Below are 21,231 nucleotides of genomic sequence, written 5' to 3' on the forward strand. Positions count from 1 at the left end.
AGACAATAATACTATATTGACCATCGGCTTAACCTTAAGGGTTGGTCTAGTGAGTAAAACTTGGAGTTTAGGAGTGTTCCATTTATGTCTCAAATTCAATAGCTACTAATAGTAACAAGCTCCTTGGGATCATGTCTATATAAGGCGTTTATCTTGACTTTAAATGAATTCTTTACAAGTGGACTGTGGGATAAATCTCCCGGAATTAGTCAAAGTGCGTGTAGGTTCACCCAACACCCGTTATCAAATATATATATATATATATATATTGACCATCGACTTATATTACAATTAGTATACAGTCTCATGTGGTATATCCACAACCTCTAATGCAATAGGTCTTATTACATAAACTTCATTAATATTCAAAGATTGTGGTTTATATATCAAATGTGGTATAAAGTAACAATAATGAGCGTCCTATTTAGCTACAATTTGTCCTAAAAAACGATTGGTAATAACCACAACGACAACAAAATGAATAAAAGGGGGATATGAATGTGTTCTTCTTCCTTATAGAAAAAGGAAATGCAGTATCAATTTCAGTTCAAATCTGATTCACATGAATGATTAGTACATGAATTTAATCTCAACCTTCTATTCAAGTAGTAGTCCGCTATAATTTTGGAGCAAACGATGACACTTCTTTCAATCCAATAACTCTACATAAAACATAGGTGGCACAATCTGAGTACAATTGTATATTTTATGATAAACCCACCATTCCATATGTATGATCAAAATTATTTTATGTGATTAGTTCTGTCATCGATTCTATATTTAAATGTTATCGTTTTGAATAACAATATGCAAGAGGGAAAAGAAATGGTTCCTTATATAAATTGCATATTTAAATTTTTTTTTCTTTTTTTCTTTTATAAGTTAAATACAGTGGGAGTAGTTTCATGTCCATAAACTAGGTAAACGCTTAAAAACTAGTGAAAGTATGGAAGGGATGGTGATGGGATGAGATCAATCAGGCAGCAGCGGCGCTTTGGTGGCAGAAGTTGTAGCCAGATATGAGAGAGCTGATAGCAAAGGCAGCAAAAGCCAGAAAGGACATCCCAATAGATGCAGTAGCGATATTTGCGAACTGGTCTTTCCCCCAGTTGGATACCCAGTCATCTACCCTCGTTGCCGCCGATGACGATGCCGAGATCATAAGATATGCCAGAATCTGCATATGAAGGAAGTTAATTGTTAACACCAAATCAATATCAAAACATTTTTTTTAACCATCCTAATTTCAAAACTTCAATAACATTATTGGACACTAACATTTGAAAAATTATTCACGTGGGTCATTGTTGAGGATTTTTTTTTTTAAAAAATGGATTTGATTTTGTAAGATTTTCAAAAACCTTCCATATTTTCTATGGAAACCTCTTTTAGCTTTGTGCTTGTTCCACATCGAAAACAGGAAGGGCTTTGGCCCAAAGTGGACAAACTGCTACTTTGGGACTTTGAAAAATGAGTAAAAAAAAGGCCCCAGAATTTTTTTAGCTATAATACTAGTCTATAAAATAAAATAAAAAACCTTCTGAATTTGAAAGGCCCCGATAAAATTCGGAGAAACTTCAAAACTGATAGATGGTTGATGTGGTGAATTATTTAAAACTAATGAATGATTGTTTTTACCCGAAAAAAGAATCAAAAAATCGATTGACATTGTGAGCTATTTGAATTAATAGAGGGTTATTTCTTAAATGCATGGATTGTGTATATAATACAATTAATTATACCAACACTACTATACTGGGTGTGATCATACCAGCAATAATACACTGGATTCCATCAGAACTCCGCAGTTAAGCGTGCTTGGGCGAGAGTAGTACTAGGATGGGTGACCCCCTGACAAGTCCTATGTTGCACCCCTTTTAATCAACTAGGCTTAGCCTAGTTGACCACTATGTCTTCCTTAGGGCTTAATCCCTAGGGAGGTCATGGGTTCAATTCCCCTTAAGGGAGTTGAATTAAGAGAGCATAAGCATTTAGGTGTTTTGCCAAGGGTGAAAATATTTTCTTCCATAAGTGCTAATCTAATAACTAACAATTAACATTTGTTGATCAAAAATAATAATAATAATAATTATACCAATTACAATTATTTGTGGGAAAATAAATTTTTTGAATTAAAATTGATTAAATATTACTTTCGATCAACTATGTTACAAAAACATTGAATGAATCAACAATTTTATCCATTGAAAATTATTTTAGTTGATAAGTTATGAGAGGGTAATTTATATATAAATTGGGCCAAACTGGGTAATGGGCCGTTGTGGGCCACAGTAAGAAGGGCGAAATAAAAAGGGCCTTGGCGTTAGCCCGGTCCCCAAAAAGGCCTTGTTGTTATCCCGGTCCAAGAGAGTGTTACAGACAACCCATTCACCACGCTCAGAGTTAGCCCGGTTGTGGCATGTTGCGGTTAGCTCGGTCAAAACCTTGCTATTTCTTTGCTCGGTCTAAACACATCATGGTTTATAGAGGTGAAGCCGAGGTAAGAGTAGTGAATGGAAGAAACCGAATTGGCTTTAGTTCGGTCTACTCTGTGACTTAGCATAGCCATCCTTACCTCGGTTATATTGGGTTCCGACCATGGTAAAACCATCTCACTTGGTTTAAGCAGTGAGGGGGTGTTGAAGGATAAGCATTATCTTTCAGGAATGTGATTCTTATGAGAACTCTACAGGGAGGAATAAAAGTCCTACTAGGATTGTGCCACACGGAACCTATAAAAACTCACAACATCACCTTTAGAGAGGTAACACAACCTTGATTCCCAAACACACAGAGTTTTTTGTCTATTTGCCTATTTTGTTGACTTAGGCATCGGAGAGATATCCGGTACACACCCGCCGACTAGCTCACGTTTGTGTTTTCAGGGAATAAAGCGACGACGTTTGGAGGAGCGCGGACTTAATCAACATGATTATACGAGAAGGTTTATTTCTTTCCCGTACAAGTTGTATTATGCAAGCTTGATTAACAATGTTGTCATAAAAATATAAAAAATGGTGATGTTCAAATAATATTTTGTTCAATTTGTTCACTTTTTATTAGTACTTAAGCTCAAATTATTTGATCGTTTTTTATTGTGAACTTTCTTATGTACTCTATTTTAAGAAAATTTTAATAATTATATATGAAAGTAACATTTTTGTAAATACTGTCAAATAAAAAAAAAGAATACATAATCTTTTGATCACAATATATATATATATATATATATATTAAATATGATAAAGGCCCAACATCAGGAGTTCACTTTGGGTCCCGAAAATGTCAAAGTTGGCCCAATTGAAAACATGATAGAAAATTGAAGAGTTAAGAACACTCACACAGAATATTCCATTGAATAAGAAATTGTGAGAAATATGATACAGTGTATGCTCATACACCGCAAGGATGGTGCCTCACACCATTCGCACAAGCACACGCACACGTGCGTGTGTGGCATGGGCTGTGTGGCGTTTGACGGTGTACTTCGCACTTGGCGTGAGGTGCTTTCCTATGTGCTGCAAAAAGCTTAGTGCAACTGATGTGGTGGGTTAAGAATGTCCACGTGGTGACAATATGGCAAGGTCTAGGTAAGCATGTGGTAGCACTAACGTGGAACACAGTTAGCACCACATGGCAATGAGGTGGCGCAACCAATTGAATGGTTGTATGTCGATCACGATCGGTGAGATCGTGGCCGTTGATGATACAAGCGTACGATCGTGCGGTGCAGATTGCATCAGCTCACAATCGAGTGTGTCTCATCATTACATCTATTCAAGTAAGACAAGATCTAGACCATCAGAACTTGATCTAATGGTTAGATTTGTTCAAGTGCGATCAATGATCACGATTCTTCCAATCGGATGCATTCAGATCTATAAATAGGCTTGCAATCAGGCCATTCAATTCATTCAAAGCCAACAAAATTCCGAGATTTTCTTGATTTCAAGTTTTCAATCAAGAGCTTTTTGTTTTTCCATAGAAACAAAATATCATACCCTAATTGTTCTGGCTTTTGTTTTATATCAAGGTATTGTGAGCCGTCTTTATTTGTGCAGATGCAAACAAAAGATCCTTTGATCAGCTTCATTATATCCTGAAGGCTCCAGTAACCCGATGCACACCATTTAGTGGTGGCAAATATTATCTTTAGGAAAATGACATTTGTGTGGTGGATCCATCTTAGCCCTGCCTTAGATTCCTCATCATAAATATGTACATATGTATAACACAGTAAATCCTACTATATTCATTAATCACAATCGTTTAGTGGAGAGGTTATTGGTTGGTTTTGGGCACTACTATGTGATGCCCTGAGGGTGCTGTGATTAGTGAAACAGATGGGTTCACGATTTTGTATTGGGTGATTGGAAAATATAAAATGACATAATAATTTGTAATTGGTAAAGAGTACCGCCACGTCACGCCCCTAGACCAATCAATAATTTTTTTGTTTAGTGACACCTGCTATGTTAACTGAACATGGAATAATTGCTCCCAACATTGGGAATAAAAAGACATGTCTGACACAAAACAATTCAATATTCTTATTGAAATACAAATACATCTGCTCATTGAAATGTTTTAATCTTATTGAAAAAATATACAAAAATGCTAGACACCAAAAATTCTATCAAATGTTTCACATGAGTGTAAAACCCACACAATGTGAATTCCGTGTAAATCTCACATCCATGTGAGACAATTGATAAAAATTTTAATAGAATTTTTGAGATTTAGCATTACTCAAAAAGATATCAAAAGGCACAACAAAACCATTTGGAGTGCCAGTTTCAATGCCAAGGGAAATAATTTTATTGAGTGCGAGAGATAAAATAACAAGAGGTTACCGGTTTAGTGGTTAAATTTATCGATTTTGAATTTGTAATTTTGAACTTGAGAGTAGTCATTTTATACAAATAATGTCAAAAGTTGGGTTTGTCCTTGACTCTCAGACTCCCATGCAATAAGAATGGTGAGATATTTTAACATAAGGGTAGCCCATATGCGTGAAGGTGCATATCAAAGTCCAAGAGTTGATACATGACGATGTGGTGCTCTCGATTAATAAAATCACAAAACTTGGGGATATAGAAAGAAAGGCCAACCTTGTCTCTGGTTTAACCAATTCAAATAAGTTAAATCAGTTTCACTCATCCCATGACGATCTATCTATCTTATGGAATGAGGGGACTTAGTCCTACTGTCCTTTTTGGGCGGGCCCACTTTAGGTTTACTAAGATGATCTGAATTGTTTAATTTGTATCATTCGCCAAGCAAGTAATCTATGTAAAAAAAAAGTTGATCTAACATCAGTAGTCACATACCACATGATCATATCATATTTTTTGTCTAATTTTTTTTTTAACAAATGTAATATGCTTATTTAAATTGTCAATATCCGATTAATATGATTTTTTTATATGAATCATGTGTTGGCCTTGTTTTACAAAATGATCAATTTCGATAATTTTGATAAGGCCGAAATGGACCCACCCAAGGCATGTTGAGCCTTCTTATTGTCAGCATAGTTGGTAGATGTTCCTATTACAATTCACAATTATCAGTGACGGAATAGGATTTTGGTTAGGAGGGCCAAATATGATATACGATACGCTATATTTTTAGTGTAAAGTACTTAAATTATTAGATTTCTTATTAACGTAATACTATCATGATCATCTATTTTATCATTTTATATAATCATCTGATGTATCAATCTATTTATCATCCGGGCAATCAGAGATATATATTAATGGTTGGATCCATTACACTAATATTGTGTTAACAAATTAAGTATAATATGATATAAAAATATGATAAATGTAACATATTGTTCTTATTATTGAAAATATAAGCAAGTAAAAGTTAAGAAATCGGCTCTGTTTGGTTATGTTTTCAAACTAGTTTTATGCTTGATGGTTTGAGTATGATGTTTGGATAGAGTTGTGGAATTAATTTTCCACAACTCTACAGAAAACTCTGTCAAACAGAGCGCGTTTTTCAATTTTTTTTTCAAAATTTGACCTAACCGGTCGTCCAGCCGGTTGACCGAAATAGTGTTTTTCTTTTTTTTTTTTTTTTTGCAATTGATATGTTAATATTTATATATTCGAAAAAAATATTTTTTGAATTTTTTAAAATTTTTTATGTGCTTTAAAATAATTTTGAGTTATATGTTTAGTTATAAATTGTAAGTTTTTGTATCAAATATCAAATGTCACATCAAATATTCTCCACTCAATTCAAAACTCTTTTCATAACTATTTTCAAAACTCTCACCAAACAAATTTTTCACTTTCAAATCATAATTCCAAACCTCACAAACTCAAAATACAACTCATACTCTCAAATCATAATTACAAAACTTTACCAAACGCAACCGAAATTTTTTAAATCTTTCATTAATTTTGAAATACCTTGGACGACCATTTTACAATAATATATAAAATTTGTATACAATATATAAAAGTGAAAAATATACATCTTTCCTTGCACAAATTTTGAGGGTCTCTAAACTTGGTTAGTGTTAGTGATTAGCCAATAAAAAATAAGATAGATGTGCTCTTGAATGGCTAAGGGGCCACACTTACATATATTTGCAAAATATGTCATATTTGAGTATAATAATAATAGTGAGTTTTCATGGGGAGGGAGGCATGGCCACCCATTGTCCATGCATGGGTCCGTCCCTGACAATTATAGTATGTAAAATCATACGACTGATAATATTTTATGTTAGTTTGATGATCAAAATTGGTGAATTTCGATCATCCTCCAATATACACCCAATCGCCACTAGATCTAGATTATGACACACAAATACTTGCTCACATTAGAGATGCTCGTGGATCGGATTGTCATCCGTTAAAATTTAGATAGATTGGGAAAAATCAATTCATATCTATCTACTTAGTTAGCGGATGAGAATTGAGCGGGCCGTGCGAGTTGACAGGTGAAAGTGAATCGATTTGGTGGATGGACTTTATTAATAAAAGTCATTTTTTTAACGTACAAAACATAAAAGTAGAACATCGTTTTCTTAGGCGGTTGGCAGATCGGATTGGGTCGGATGCCCTCCCATTCGCCACCCATCCGAACATAAGTGAATTTAAAAAATCTCCACTTGCATCCGTCCACTTGGAGTGGGTAGGGTTGGTCAGTTTTAACTGATCGTCTGGGTCCTTAAGCACCGCTAGCTCACATATGTATGTATAGATAGATAGATAGATAGATACACGTCATATAGATAGATAGATAAGGAAAAACAAATAACTTGCCTGATCCATTGCGAAATCAAAGTAACAACGGAGATGGTGAAAGTTAGCGGCATGTTTCTGAGTTATCAAATCGTAGCATAGATGGCATGCTTGAAGCCCTGAATATACAAAACCTATTACACTCACTGCTGCGCAATACCTGTCATTAATTAAGGTTTAAAGAAAAAAATTAAGGTTAAAAGGGAAGAAAGGGTGGATAAATACTAAGCTTGATAAAAATAAAAAATAAAAAATAAAAAGTAAAATTCTCATTTGCAACAAGATTAGCAGCATAAGAAAAACTGTTAAAATCAGAATGTTGATTGAAATTTTGTTTTTTTCATCGATTTTTCATAACATAATATCTATTTTAAAATATTATATATATATATATATATATATTAATTCTTCAAGCATTAGACAGAAATTACCAATCATACAAGTTTTGTAAAAAAAAAAACTAGAAAGGGAGACATTTATGAGAAAAATTATTCAATGTTCGTAGGGCACGTTTAATTGGGGTATTCAAAAAGGTATTACATGTGAAAGACGCATGTGGACACTTGGATTGTTAATCCGGTATTTAATTGTGGAACAAGGAGAAAGGGATTAAAAGTAGGAAATATGTGAGTTTCACTGGATAATCTAATTTCGTGTTTGTATTGCAAGGTACTAAAGTCTAGATAAGTTTAATACTCGTGTGGAGGATTACATAGAGTAAAATTAGGGGATTTAATAATAGAAAATTTTGTTTCAAAGTTCAATCTAACAATAATCTAAGGTATTAGGTCTATTTTTTGCGGAATAATTTGGTGAAAAGTTCATTTATTATTTTGAAAGATATTTTGTTTTCAATTTTACCTCTTAATCTATCTACTTAACTTTTTTAACCATCTATTTAATTATTTTTTTTTATCTATTTAGATTTTTTTCTATTTAAAAAAATTAATGAGAGATTGACCAATAAGTTTCATATTTTGGACTTGTAATCCATATAGTCCCATATTTTTTCTTGTGATGCATTTAATCCTTTTGGATGTATAATTTACCCGCTACATTGGAGTGTCACATTTAGAAAAAGTACATTAAAGAGTTTTAGTGTCACATTATACCCCCATATTTGAAAAAAATACACTAAATTTTTTTAAATCTTTTTAGAATGTTACATCATACCAACCACGTTGGAGTGTTATATGTCACGTTTGGAAAAAGTATACTAAAGAGTTTTTAATTTTTTTAGAGTATCACATTATACTCGTCACATTGTCACGTTTGGGGAAAGTACATTAAGAATTTTTTTTTTTTTTTTGAAGTCTCACATCATACCCGCCACGTTATCACATTTGGAAAAAATACACTATGGGGTTTTTATTTTTTTTAGAGTGTTACATCATACCTGTCACGTTGTCACGTTTGAGAAAAGTGCAGTAAACAGTTTTTCATTTTTTTTAGAGTGTCATATCATATCCACCACACATTGTCACGTTTGAGAAAAGTACACTAAGGAGATTTTTTTTGAAGTGTCACATCATACCTGTCACGTTGTCACATTTGAAAAAAGGACACTAAGGAGTTTTTAAATTTTTTTTAGAATGTCACATCATACCCGCCACGTTGTCACATTTGGAAAAAGTAACTAAGGAGTTTTTATTTTTATTTTTTTGAATAAAAATTTTGAAGTGTCACATCATATCCACTACGTTGTCATATTTAGGAAAAATATATTAAAGAGTTTTTAATTTTTTTTTAGACTATCACATTCATACTTGCCACATTGAAGTATCACATCATACTTATCACATTAATAAAAGGGTATAGTTGTCTACCAAAACACTACCAAAATAAAAAAATAGGACCATACGAAAAGAAACTCTCCACTAATAGGACTTAACAGATCGATAGAAAAAATTTGGGACTAACTGGATTATTTGTTTGTAAGATGGGATTTATTGGTAAATATCCCTAAAATTATCTACTTTACTTTTTTAACTATTTATTTAAAAAAAATTTCTATTCAAAAAAAGTACCTGTTCAATTTTTTCTATCTGTTCAATTTTTTCTCCATTGAAAAAATTTATCTGCGCACTTTTTCTATTTGTTCAATTTTTTATCTTTATCTATTCAAATTCTCGTATACACAGAGAGAGAGAGAGAATGTTATTCATATGATAACAACTGTTAGAATTAGGGATACCCAAAACTCAATCTCTCTCTCTCTCTCACACACACACACATACACACACACACACACACACACACACACATAACACATAATTTACGTGGTTTGGCAGAATGCCTATATCCACGGACCAGAAATTAAGTTTTTCACTAAAACAGAGTAAAAACACAAACAATGGAGGAAGAGAAATCTCAACTCACAGCTCTCTCTCTCTCTCTCTCTCTCTCTCTCTCTCTCATTTCTGATACAAATGAGCTACCCCCATTTCCTCTCCCTCTCTATTTATATACAAAGCTAAGAGGTGTGAAAGCTTGGGTTGGCTGCCGCCTCTTCTCACAGCTGGTTGGTTGGCAGCCACCATTCTTGACCTCTCTTGAAGGTTCCATTCCAACTCCTACCAGCTTCTTCTAGCTTTGGTTAGCCTCCAATCTGGACTTCCAGGAGCTTCCACAATGGTGTGGATTCATAACAATTCTCTCCATTCATACCAGTGTGCATAACTAACTTCTCACTTGAAGTCCATCCCAGTCAGATTCTTGCAAAGTTCCAATTTGTCTCTGGTGACAACCATAGTCATCATGTCAGAAGAATTCGTATCTGTGTGAATCTTGACCAGCTTTATCAGTCGTTTCTCAATCACTTCTCGTATCCAATGATACCGGACATTAATGTGCCTTGTATGGAAATGGTACATGGAATTCTTGCTCAGATCAATTGCATTCTGACTATCACAATGTACCTTGTACTCCTACTGCTGTAGACCCAATTCTTGGAGAAAGCGCTTTAACCACAACATTTCATTTCCGGCATCTACGACAACAATGTATTTTGCCTTTGTTATAGATAAAGCAATACACTTTAGCAGTTTGGACTGCCATGAAACAGCTCCCCCTGCAAAAGTGAACATAAATCCTGATGTACACTTTCTACCATCAAGATCACCCACCATATCGGCATCTGTAAAACCCTTGGTTCAGCTCCCCCAAAACATAGACACATCTTTAAAGTTTCTTTCAAGTACCGAAGAATCCATTTGACTGCCTCCCAATGCTCCTTTCCTTAATTGGCGAGGAATCGGCTCATAACGCTAACTGCGTGAGCTATATCTGGCCGGGTACACACCATTGCATACATCAAACTTCCTACTGCAGAAGAATACAGAATTGCCTCCATTTCTTTCCTTTTAGAACTGGTCGTGGGACACAAACGCTTTGTCACCTTGAAATGGTTGGCCAATGGTGTGCTAACTGGCTTGGCATTCTTCATGTTGAACCTTTCAATCACATGTTCAACATATTTCTTCTGTGATAGACATATCTTCTTAAGTTTCCTGTCACGAACAATCTTCATGTCCAAAATCTGTTGTGTTGGGCCTAAATTCTTCATGTCAAAATACTACAACAAGTCTTTTTTTCAACTTGTTGATCATAGCAATATCTTGTCCAATGATCAGTATATCATAGACATACAACAGTAAGATAATGAAGTTTCCATTAGAAAACCTTCAGAAGTATATACATTAGCCTATTACCGTTCTCATGTACTAGTGATCCACATGAATGAATCAAACTTCTTATACCACTGTCTTGGCGCTTATTTGAGGCCGTAAAGACTCTTCTTTAACTTGCAGACCAAATTTTCTTTCCCTTTAACTTCAAATCCTTTTGATTGCTCTATGTAGATCTCTTCCTCCAAATCACCATGGAGAAAGTCAGTCTTGACATACATCTGTTCTACCTCCAGATTCAAGCGAGCTGCTAATCCCAAAGCTACTCAAACGGAAGTCATCTTCACAACTGGGGAGAAGATCTCATCATCTCATTAAGTCAATTCCCTTCTTTTGCCCAAAACCATTGACAACCAAGCGAGCTTTATATTGTAGTAGTTTACCGTTGTTATCTTTCTTCGACTTATACACCCATTTATTCTTCATAGCTTTCCTGCCTTTTGGAAGTGGAACAAGCTCATAAGTGTGGTTCTTCTTCAAAGAACTCATTTCCTCCTTCATTGCTTGCATTCAACAGTCTTTCTCTGAATGACTCTTTGCTTCTAAAAACTTTCGGGCTCCCCTTCATCAGTAATCAGAATATACTGAGAAGTGATATATTTGGTTGATGGCACAACAACTCTTTCTAATCTCCGCAACTGAGGCCCAGTTGTCTCTGGTGGAGTGGGTTGCTCCCTTTGCTCAACACCCTCTTCATCTGGTTTTTCATCTCTTTCCTCCTGATCCTTAATTTTTGGCATAGGATCTTGCAACTCTGGCACTTCTGGTTGCACCTCATCATATTTAGCATTTTTTGATCGTTCAAGAGATGGAAACAAGTTTGGAGTGATAACAACTCTAGACTTTGCAAACTTTTCAAAATCTACTACGATCTAGTCTACTTGAAACACAACATCTTTACTCCTTAACATTTTTCTCTTCACTGGGTCCCACAATTTGTACCCAAATGTTGCATCTGAATAGCCCACAAATATGCATAGAATAGACTTGTCATCAAGTTTCTATCTATTTTCCTTGGAGATGTGTGCAAACGCCTTGCACCTGAAGACTCTCAAGTGAGAATATGATACATTCCTTCTGGACCAGACTTCCTCAGGTATTGTATAAGTCAACAGGACTGAAGGCGACCTGTTGATAAGATAACAGGCTGTACGAACAGCTTCAGCCCAGAATGACTTTTTCCATTCTGAGCATACATTTGAATCTCTTCACAACAATGTGGTTTATCATCTTTGCCACACCATTGTGTTGTAGGGTGCCATAAACTGTTGTCTCGTACCGGCTATCTCTGCTGGCACAATATGCTTCAAAAGTATTGGAAGTGTACTCGCCACCATTGTCTGTGTGAAGACACTTCAACTTCTTCTCGGTCTCTCTTTCCACCATCACATGGAACTCTTGAAAGTATTGGAATACCTCATCATTTGTCTTCAGGAAATACACCCACAACTTCTTTGATGCATCATCAATGAAAGTCAGAAAATACTTACGGCCGCCAAGTGACTCCACTTCGATGGGGCCACAAACATCTAAGTAGACCATACTAAGCACTTCTGTTTTCCTCTTGCTCGTTGAACTAAAGGATACTCGATGTTGCTTGCCATATAGACAATGATTACACGGTTTAAGGGCACTCCCTTTGGACAAGGGTATCCTAGATTGCTTTGCCAACAGATGCAATCCATTCTCACTCATGTGAGCCAATCTTCTGTGCCATAAGTCCGGTGACTCCTTGTCTTCTACTGCATTGAGACTCCCTAGACAGATCTTCGTATGAGTCTTGTACAGTGTGGAAGACACTTCTCCTCTAGCAATTGTCAAAGTTCCTCCTATTAGATTCCAACGACCATTACCGAATGTACTTGTATAGCCCTCTCGGTCCAGGGCACTTATGGAGATAATATTGATGTGCAAATTTGGAAGATGCCTCAAATCCTTGAGAACTAGCTTGTAGGCAACATTAGTCTGAATGCTAATGTCTCAAATACCTAGAATAGCTAGAATTTTCCATTCGAACAGGGCCAAAATCTCCAGCATTGTACGAGCTAAAGAGTGTTTTGTGGAAAGTGGCGTGATAGGATTCAGTTATGTCTATCACCCATTCTGTGTGGCTATGGTTAGTCACGTGAAAGCAGTCCTCCTTTTCACCAACTACAAGAAATATTTCATCAGTTGTTGTGGCTATCATGTTCTCATCTCTCTTTGATTTATTGCTTTGGCCCTTATCTTTCCAGCTTGGGCAGTTCCTCCTTATATGACCCTCCTAGCCATAGTGAAAGCAAGTGAAGCTGGAATTTCCTTGACCTTTGCTGTCTCTGGATTTACTCTTATTGTTCCTTTTGCCTCTACTCTTACTTCTTCCTCTGCCTCTTCTTCTACCTCTGTCTCTGCCTCCATCTTCTGTGACAAGAGTATGGGACTGATTATTCCCCATGTCTTTCTTCCTTGCCTCTTTATTGAGTATGGTATCTATGACCATGCTCATGGTCAGCTTCTCTTCCGGTGCAGAGTTGCTGAGAGAAACTACCAGTGTCTCCTAGTTGTCGGCGTAAGGAACTAAGAAATAATAGGGCTTGCATTTAATCATCCAATGGCATCTTGACGGTTGCAAGTTGATTCACTAGATTTTGGAATTCACTGGTGTGTTCAGCGACTGACACACTATTTCTCAACTTCAGGTCTACAAGCCTTCGTATCACCAAGGCTTTATTCTAAGCGGTCTTTGACTGGTACATGCCTTCTAACCTTATCCAAAGGACATAGGCATCTGTCTCATGGGCGACATGATGGAACACACAGTGGTTTATCCATTGTCTGATTTGACCAATAGTCTTTCGGTTCTTTTTTTTCCAGTCATCATCCTTCTCATCTGCTGGTTTGACTCCTCCAAACTCAATTAGGTTTAACAAATCTTGGCAGTACAGGATGTCTTCCATGGCTTCCAAATTGCATAATTGGAAGCATTTAATTTGATCATTGATCCTGAAGTCGACGTTGATTCCTCTATCAACAATTATCACTACAGAAAATTATCTCTATCTGAAAAATCGAACATCATTAACTCCGGACTAGTCAAATTAGCCGGAAAAGACTTCGAATTGCCAAATTAAAATTTTGAAATTTTTGAAATTTAATTTGCAAAATTTGACTGTATTGATGTGTCCAAAATATCCCAAATAGTTGGAAAGAACTATTGGATCACCAAAATCAGACTCCAAATGGCTTAGATTTAGCCAAAACAGCTAAACAGTTTAGATTAACGGAATCTAGAGTGCTTGAGAAGCAGCAAATAATTCCTCTAGTTCGACTGGCGTCAGGCTGGCGTCAGCGGCATAACAGTTGGCGACAGCACAACCTGGCTTGCGACGGGCTTGGCGGCACGGCTTAGTCAGCAGCTCGGTCAATGGCTCGGTCAGCGGCTTGGCTTTGGTCAACAGCTCGGCTTTAGTCGATGGCTCAGTCAGTGGCTTGGCTCTGGTGCATCAGTGGCATGATGTCAGCGATCAGCGACGGCGTGACGTCAGCACGTAGTTTCCCTAGGGACGATGCGTAACACACGTAGTCCAGCAGTGCCATGCGTGAGAACGGTGTCAGAGGCGCATAACGGCTTCTCCAGCGTCCTTTTTCGACCTGATTTTTTCATGTGTGCTCAGCTCGTCGAGAGCTTCAACCTTGTGTGATCAAAAGTAGATTTCAACTACTTTGAAATCTAGGCAATTATGGAAAGCACACTGTTTTTTCGAAAAATCAATCAATGAGACGCTGATACCACTTGTTAGGATTAGGGACACCCAAAACTTAATCATACACACATAAAACACAGAATTTATGTGATTCGGCAAAATGCCTATGTCTACGGACCAGAAATTAAGCTCGCTCTCTCTCTCTCTCTCTCTCTCTCTTTCTCTCTCTCTCTCGCTCCCCCCCTCTAATTTTTGATACAAATGAGCTTATCTCTCTCTCTCTCTCTCTCTCTCTCTCTCTCTCTCTCTCTCTCTCTCTCTCTCTTTATACACAAAGATTAGAGGTGTAAAAGCTTGGGTTGGCAACCGCCTCTTTTCACAACTGGTCAGTTGGCAGCCACCATTCTTGACCTCTCTTCAAGGTTCCATTCCAGCTCCTACTAACTTCTTCCAGCTTTGGTTAGCCTCCAATCTAAACTTCCAAGAGCTTCCACAATAGTGTGGATTCACAACAACATATGAATATGTTATTAATCAACAACAACAACAACAAAAGAAAAAATAAATAAAAGAAAGGAAAAGTAAAGGAAAAAAAATGGTTCAAGTACAGAAAATAAACATAAGTACGTATATATATAGATATAAATTATAAAATGAAACATACAGATGCATCGATCTGCATTGGAAAAGAGATCACGCGATGGTTCATGTACAGAAAGAGAAAAAAAATTAAAACAAAAAAAATGTAGAGAGAGAGAGAGAGGGTAAAAAGAGAAAACTAGAACAGATCTGTTAGTCTATTATCTCCAAACGCATATACACATGAAAGAGCCTTGTATGGAGGCGAGGTCCTCTTTTGGTTTGCTATCTCTCTGAGGAGAGAGCAAAAAGAAAAGAGATAGAGGATTTGAAGAGAGACAAAGAGAGAGAGAGAAGCAGAGGTAAAGAGAGAGAGAGAGAGAGTAGATCTACGTGAGGTCTGGAGTGAGTGGAAAAAAAAAAAAAAAAGACAGAGAGATTCAGAGAGAGTGAGTTTGAAAAAATTAGCCAATAGATGTACATACTATGGCGGTGTTTGGGAACCAGGAAGGCAGGCTATTTTTGCATCAACTTGCAAAAAAGCCTTTTAGCCCCACCTAACCCATTGATTTAAAAAAAAAAAAAAAAAAAAAAAAGTAGCGGCTATCTAGCAGCACAACAGCTTATACTGTCACCAACAGTGTAAGCTTCAGACAGTTAAATGATGCTTGTACCCCTATAGATCAATTTTGGAAAAAATGAGGTTAGGGGCAAATTTGTCATTTCAACTTTAAACATCATTTCAAACACATTTTTCAATACAACAATCAACCCAAAAATTTAACCCAACTTCTCAAATACAAAAACTAAAATAGCCTACTAAAATAGTCAAAAAGTCAAAAAATCTAAAAAAAAATCACTTTCCAAACACCCACTATATATATGGTGGAGGCGGTGTCGCCACTCTGGAGTGTTTCATTTGATTTTTTTATCTGAATAATTCATACAAAGTAATTAAAATAATATACTAATCAAACTATCAAAGTGCGTCATGTAATTGGGCCAAAATATTTGAGTAGATATTCCAATCATTTTAGTGATTCTATTTGCAGCCAAACAGTAACTCTGTATGTCTAATTAAAATTTTGAAATTTTAATTCTTGTGTAAATTTATTAATAAGAACAATATATATTAAATCTTAAAATAAAATATTATTTTTTTTCAATAGTACACTCTAATAACTTATACTTGTTCTTTATATTCAGGTCTGTCCATCTTCTTCTCCAAGTTTCAATTATTTTATCTTCATCTTGATCCTCACCATTATCATTAATATCATTATTTCTTATTGTGTTGTTACTTGCAAATAGAAGAAAATTTGAACAAAATCAAACAATGAATGAGAATAATAATCTTTTTTTTTTTTTTTTTTAAGCAATCCATCACCCAATTATGTGTGTATTCCACGATTTACATCACCCAAAACAATACCCAATTATTTGTGTATTTAACATTTTACATGACCTATTCCATGATATCATTCTATTTCACGGGATAATTATTTTCATATTAAAAATAACTAGCATATCACTCGTACTATGCACAGAATAATTATAGATACTCATATTTATTTTAGATTTTTTTTAATATATAAATTATGTTTTTTAACATTTTTTATAAAAATAATTTAACAATCTTATCACAAACCATAATGTATAGGAGAAGTTGAAAAAGGTACTGCAATAACTATGCACAGATTGTATCTATAATTATTTGTATAATGGGATTTTAAATGTTGATCAGGAGATTTTGATCAAATCAATAAATGCAGGCATGTAGAAAGACATGTGGATTGAAAAACGTTAATAAATGCGATTTTGACCAAATCAATAAATGCTGAGTTTTTTTGTTTTTTTTTAAATAAATAATGTAGAACATTCAGATTGAGATATTGAAACTCCCACAGGCCTTGGAGTTAAAAATTCCCGATAGATATAGATTAAGAACATATAAAAATATGTATATATAAATCTTAAACCCTAGTATCCTAAACCATATATATATATATATATATATTATATATCGATGCATTAATTGATGCACATACTGTGGCTAAGTCTGTTGTTAGTAGTGGAGTTGGGTGTATCTCATGGGATGCTACACCCGTTCATGGTTATTACCTCCTTTAGTTAGGGATGGTTTTGTTTTTCTTGATTCTCTATCTAATAGATCTTTGAAGGGGGAAAAAAAATTTGATGCAACACCACCGTACTCTTGGACTAAAACAGTCCAAGAATTCAATTCGTAGATAAATCATATTTTGGAACTCTAAAGAGAGGGTGTGGCAAGAGAAAAAAAATAAAAATAAAAATAGAGACACGCACATCACATCACATCACATGTAGACCCTGCTCCTTGCTACATCACTAACTCTCTTTAGAACTCCAAAATTAAAATTTTCAATCTTAATTCTAAATCATATATACTACTGCTACCTGACAATGACATTGCTTTGGTGGTGACGTTGATGCCCAGAGACTTCAACAAGTTAGGGGTGTTGAAGAAGTTGCACAAGTATGGAAGATCTTGTTTAAGAAATTTGTTCAAGGGTTTTTCAAAATAGTGTAATTTGAAATTTTTGATTTGTTTATTATTTGGGTGTATCATAAATTATGTTTTCATCTTGAAAGGCAATTTGTATAAAAATAAGGATATACTGAGAGTAAATTGTAATTTTAAATAATTTAATAGAAAGTACTGAGAAATTAAGTATACTCAATCATTTTTTGGATGCAAATAGAATCACCTTCTTTTTATTAGGATTTGAGACAATCTATATTTGATTACTTATATTTTTATAATTAAATTCAACATTTAGTAAGATTGATAGAATAAAGGAAAAAAGAGAAGATGTAGTACAGAGTATGTAAACTGGAAATACTTTTTGGATTAAAAAAAAAAATTTGAAGATGAAAAATAATTAAAAATCATTTTATGCGATCAAATAATATTCAAAAATTAAAAATATTTTTGTAATAGTAAATGCAGACAATCAATATTTGATTACTTATATTTTTATTATTAAATTCGACATTTGGTAAGATTGATAGAATAGAGGGAAAAAGAGAAGATGTACTACACAGTATGTAAACTGGAAATACTTTTTGGATTTAAAAAAAAAAATATGAGAATGAAAAATAATTAAAAATCACTTTATGCGATCAAATAATATTCAAAAATTAAAAAATATTTTTGTAATAGTAAATGTAATCTTGTTGAGCATGTCTTGTAATTAGGAATGATCGCAGATCGAATTGGGTTGGATGACATTTCGTCCATCATCCATAAAAAATTAAGCAGATTAGAAAAAATCAATCCACACCCCTCTACCGGTTTGGCGGATGCAAATTGAGCGGATTGTACGCGTTGACAGATGGATGTGATCAGTTTGACGGTTTGGACTTTACAAATTTTGAGCATTTTTTTGAATTATAATTCTTAAATTTTACAATTTTCAATAACTAGTAATCTCAAAAAATATGTACTATTTGTCTATAATAGGCCATGACATCACACATGTATATATTTTAAGATATTGTTTTCTATTTTTATAAAAATATATATTTTATTATTTCTATTTTATGTTGTTACTTGTTAGTAGTTTTTTTATATAATTCTATATATTTCATCTACAGGCGGATTGGGTTCATGTGGGTGTGGGATGATTAATATCAGAAATGTATCTGCAAATTTTAAAATATTTTATCTGTATTCATCCGCTAAAAGACACACATCCGTCCAAAATCAATCGAATTGGATTGATTTGATCAGATTAGACAGATCCATGATCACCTCTACTCGTAACCCTCATAATCTAAATGAAAAAAAAAATCAATTCATTTTTACCTCCAAATCGGACCTTTTCTAAATTCCTCAATTCATTCTATTAGAATTGAGAGGGTCGAAAATCATGGGTCGAATTTCAACAATAGCGCATACTAAAAAAATATTAGAAAACTAAACAGAAGATTAAATCAATGACTAGGTTTTGTATTAATTTTAAATCTATACTATACAATTTACATTCTAAGTAATTTTCAAGTTAAAAAATTCATGGTAAATAATGGACTTGTTTTTTCAATTATTTTTGGAAAAATAAAAATTAGTTTTACAAAATAAACATAAAAAATATTTTAAAAATTATTTTCTTTTCAAAAAAAGAAAATCAAATGAAAACATCAAATCAGTTCAAAAAAAATGAAAACATTAACCTAATTTATATAAAAAAATTTAAAAAAAAACATAAAAACAATATTTAAAAACTCAACAAAAAAAGAACAAGTATTTTCGGTTGAATTTTTTTGTTATCCCAAGTGGGCGGAATATAAATTTCGAACACGTGTGTTTGTGACATGGTCATATTTGATTGTGGTGGAAACATACGAGGCTCATCCGATTGTCAGTCCAGTATTTGATTGTGAGATAAGAACAAAGAGATTAAAGAACATGTAAGTTTCACTGCATAATCTAATTCCGAATATAGTAAATTCTGAATAATTCGATTGTTAGTCCAGTATGTAGAATAATAAAAAAAGATATTAAAAATAAGAAATTTATAAGTCTTTGTTTGGCTTTCATTTTGGGGTTAAAAAACCACAAAAGACAAAATATATTATATAAGTTAATCAGATATAATGTCACATTTAAACCATAATCATTATAAATTTTTTTTTTATAAAAATTAAAAAAATTCAAAAATAACAAAAAAATTAACTACCGGAACTAATGCCAAAGGAAGGTCAAGTTTCACTGGATAGTCCAATTCTGAATGTAAATAACTATACGACAATGCTACGTAACTCAAATTTTGTGGCTCAAAAGTGGCTCAAATGGCCAAAACGACGTCGTTTTGAGTACAGAACAACATAAAAAGCCATTTGAGCCACAAAATTTGAGCTGACATTTTCCATAACTATAATAATAGTACATCGGATAAGATAATACGATGGTATTAGAAGAAGCATGAGGGATCACATTAAAAAAATAATAATAATAATAATAATAAATCTTTATAAAAAATATTTATATTATATTATTTTTTATCTTGTGAGATAACTTATCTCATAATCATCACAATTCTATTAATAATCTCTTATTTAATTTCATAAAAAAAAAATTCAACATAATCCTATTCATAATCATCATAATTCTATTAATAATCTCATATTTAATATAATACAGCCATACAAGGAGAATATTGAAGAGAGAGAGAGAGAGAGAGAGAGAGAGAGAGGAAAGGAACCTGTATTCCTTGTAGCGATCAAAGGAGTCTCCACTCCATCCTCGTGTCTTATCAGTGACCATAACTGAAAACGAAATCAAACACACTATCACCTCCCAAACCCTAATCCCCAACTCCGCCCTCTTCACCATCACCTCCCTCCTCCTCCTCCTCCCCCTCCCCCGTATCTCCTCCACCCCCTCCCTCCTCGACCTCCCCCGTTTCTCCTCCTCCACCCCCTCCCTCCTCGACCTCCCCCGTTTCTCCTCCTCCACCGCCACATCCTCCACACCACCACCGCCTCCAAAATCCCCCTCCACCACCGCCACCGTCGCCGCCATCTCCTCCCTCATCGATAGGTTGGATACCACCACGGGCGACGTCGCCTTCACCGCCGGCGTGTTATCGTCGGAGTGGAGAGGTGGTGATTCGGATTGGAGAGCGGAGCGGAACGATCCGAACTGTGAATCCGAGTCCGACATTGATCTTCTTCTTCTTATTCTTGATGATGCAAAGCTGTAGCTGTTCCATTTTATTTTGCCCCTCTCTCTCTCGCTCGTTTTCTTTTTGTGATGCGTATATTCCTGTTTGCGAAAACTGAGATTTGGGGTGGTTTAGGATGAGCTAAATAAGTGTATTTTTTATCTTTTATGAGAAGATGTTTAGAAAAATAGAGAAATGATGTGATGAAAAAAAATAAAAAGATGGATTATATTAAAATTGTCAAACTTGGCCTTGATGCGGAATTTGAAAAAAAAAAGTAAATAAATAAACAAAATATATTTATATTTTATTTAAT

The 21,231-nt window shown here is 34.6% G+C and overlaps 1 protein-coding gene and 1 non-coding gene across 2 annotated transcripts; one reads left to right on the plus strand and one right to left on the minus strand.

The window, feature by feature from the left end:
* Positions 1–817: 817 nt before the first annotated feature.
* Positions 818–21,013, minus strand: LOC114295079 (CASP-like protein 4A3). The gene is made up of 3 exons (XM_082908953.1): positions 20,454–21,013; positions 7,284–7,422; positions 818–1,177 (listed from the first exon to the last, which is right to left on the minus strand). The coding sequence occupies exons 1-3, from the start codon at positions 20,912–20,914 to the stop codon at positions 977–979; spliced, it is 801 nt and encodes a 266-aa protein (XP_082765079.1). The 5' UTR covers positions 20,915–21,013; the 3' UTR covers positions 818–976.
* LOC114295086 (5S ribosomal RNA) lies at positions 1,758–1,875 on the plus strand. The gene has a single exon (XR_003640733.1). It is a non-coding gene; the product is annotated as a 5S ribosomal RNA (ribosomal RNA).
* Positions 21,014–21,231: the final 218 nt, after the last annotated feature.

The sequence above is a fragment of the Camellia sinensis genome, chromosome 15 (genome assembly GCF_055761805.1).
Source record: "Camellia sinensis isolate YWXY chromosome 15, ASM5576180v1, whole genome shotgun sequence".
NCBI classification, from domain to species: domain Eukaryota; kingdom Viridiplantae; phylum Streptophyta; class Magnoliopsida; order Ericales; family Theaceae; genus Camellia; species Camellia sinensis.

Excerpts from the sequence above, each read along its gene's own strand:
- LOC114295079 (XM_082908953.1), bottom strand. The coding sequence starts at position 20,914 with ATGTCGGACTCGGATTCACAGTTCGGATCGTTCCGCTCCGCTCTCCAA. Across the intron at positions 7,423-20,453 it reads GATCGCTACAAGGAATACAG|GTATTGCGCAGCAGTGAGTG; the intron begins GTTCCTTTCCTC and ends AATTAATGACAG. Across the intron at positions 1,178-7,283 it reads TTGATTTCGCAATGGATCAG|ATTCTGGCATATCTTATGAT; the intron begins GCAAGTTATTTG and ends CTTCATATGCAG.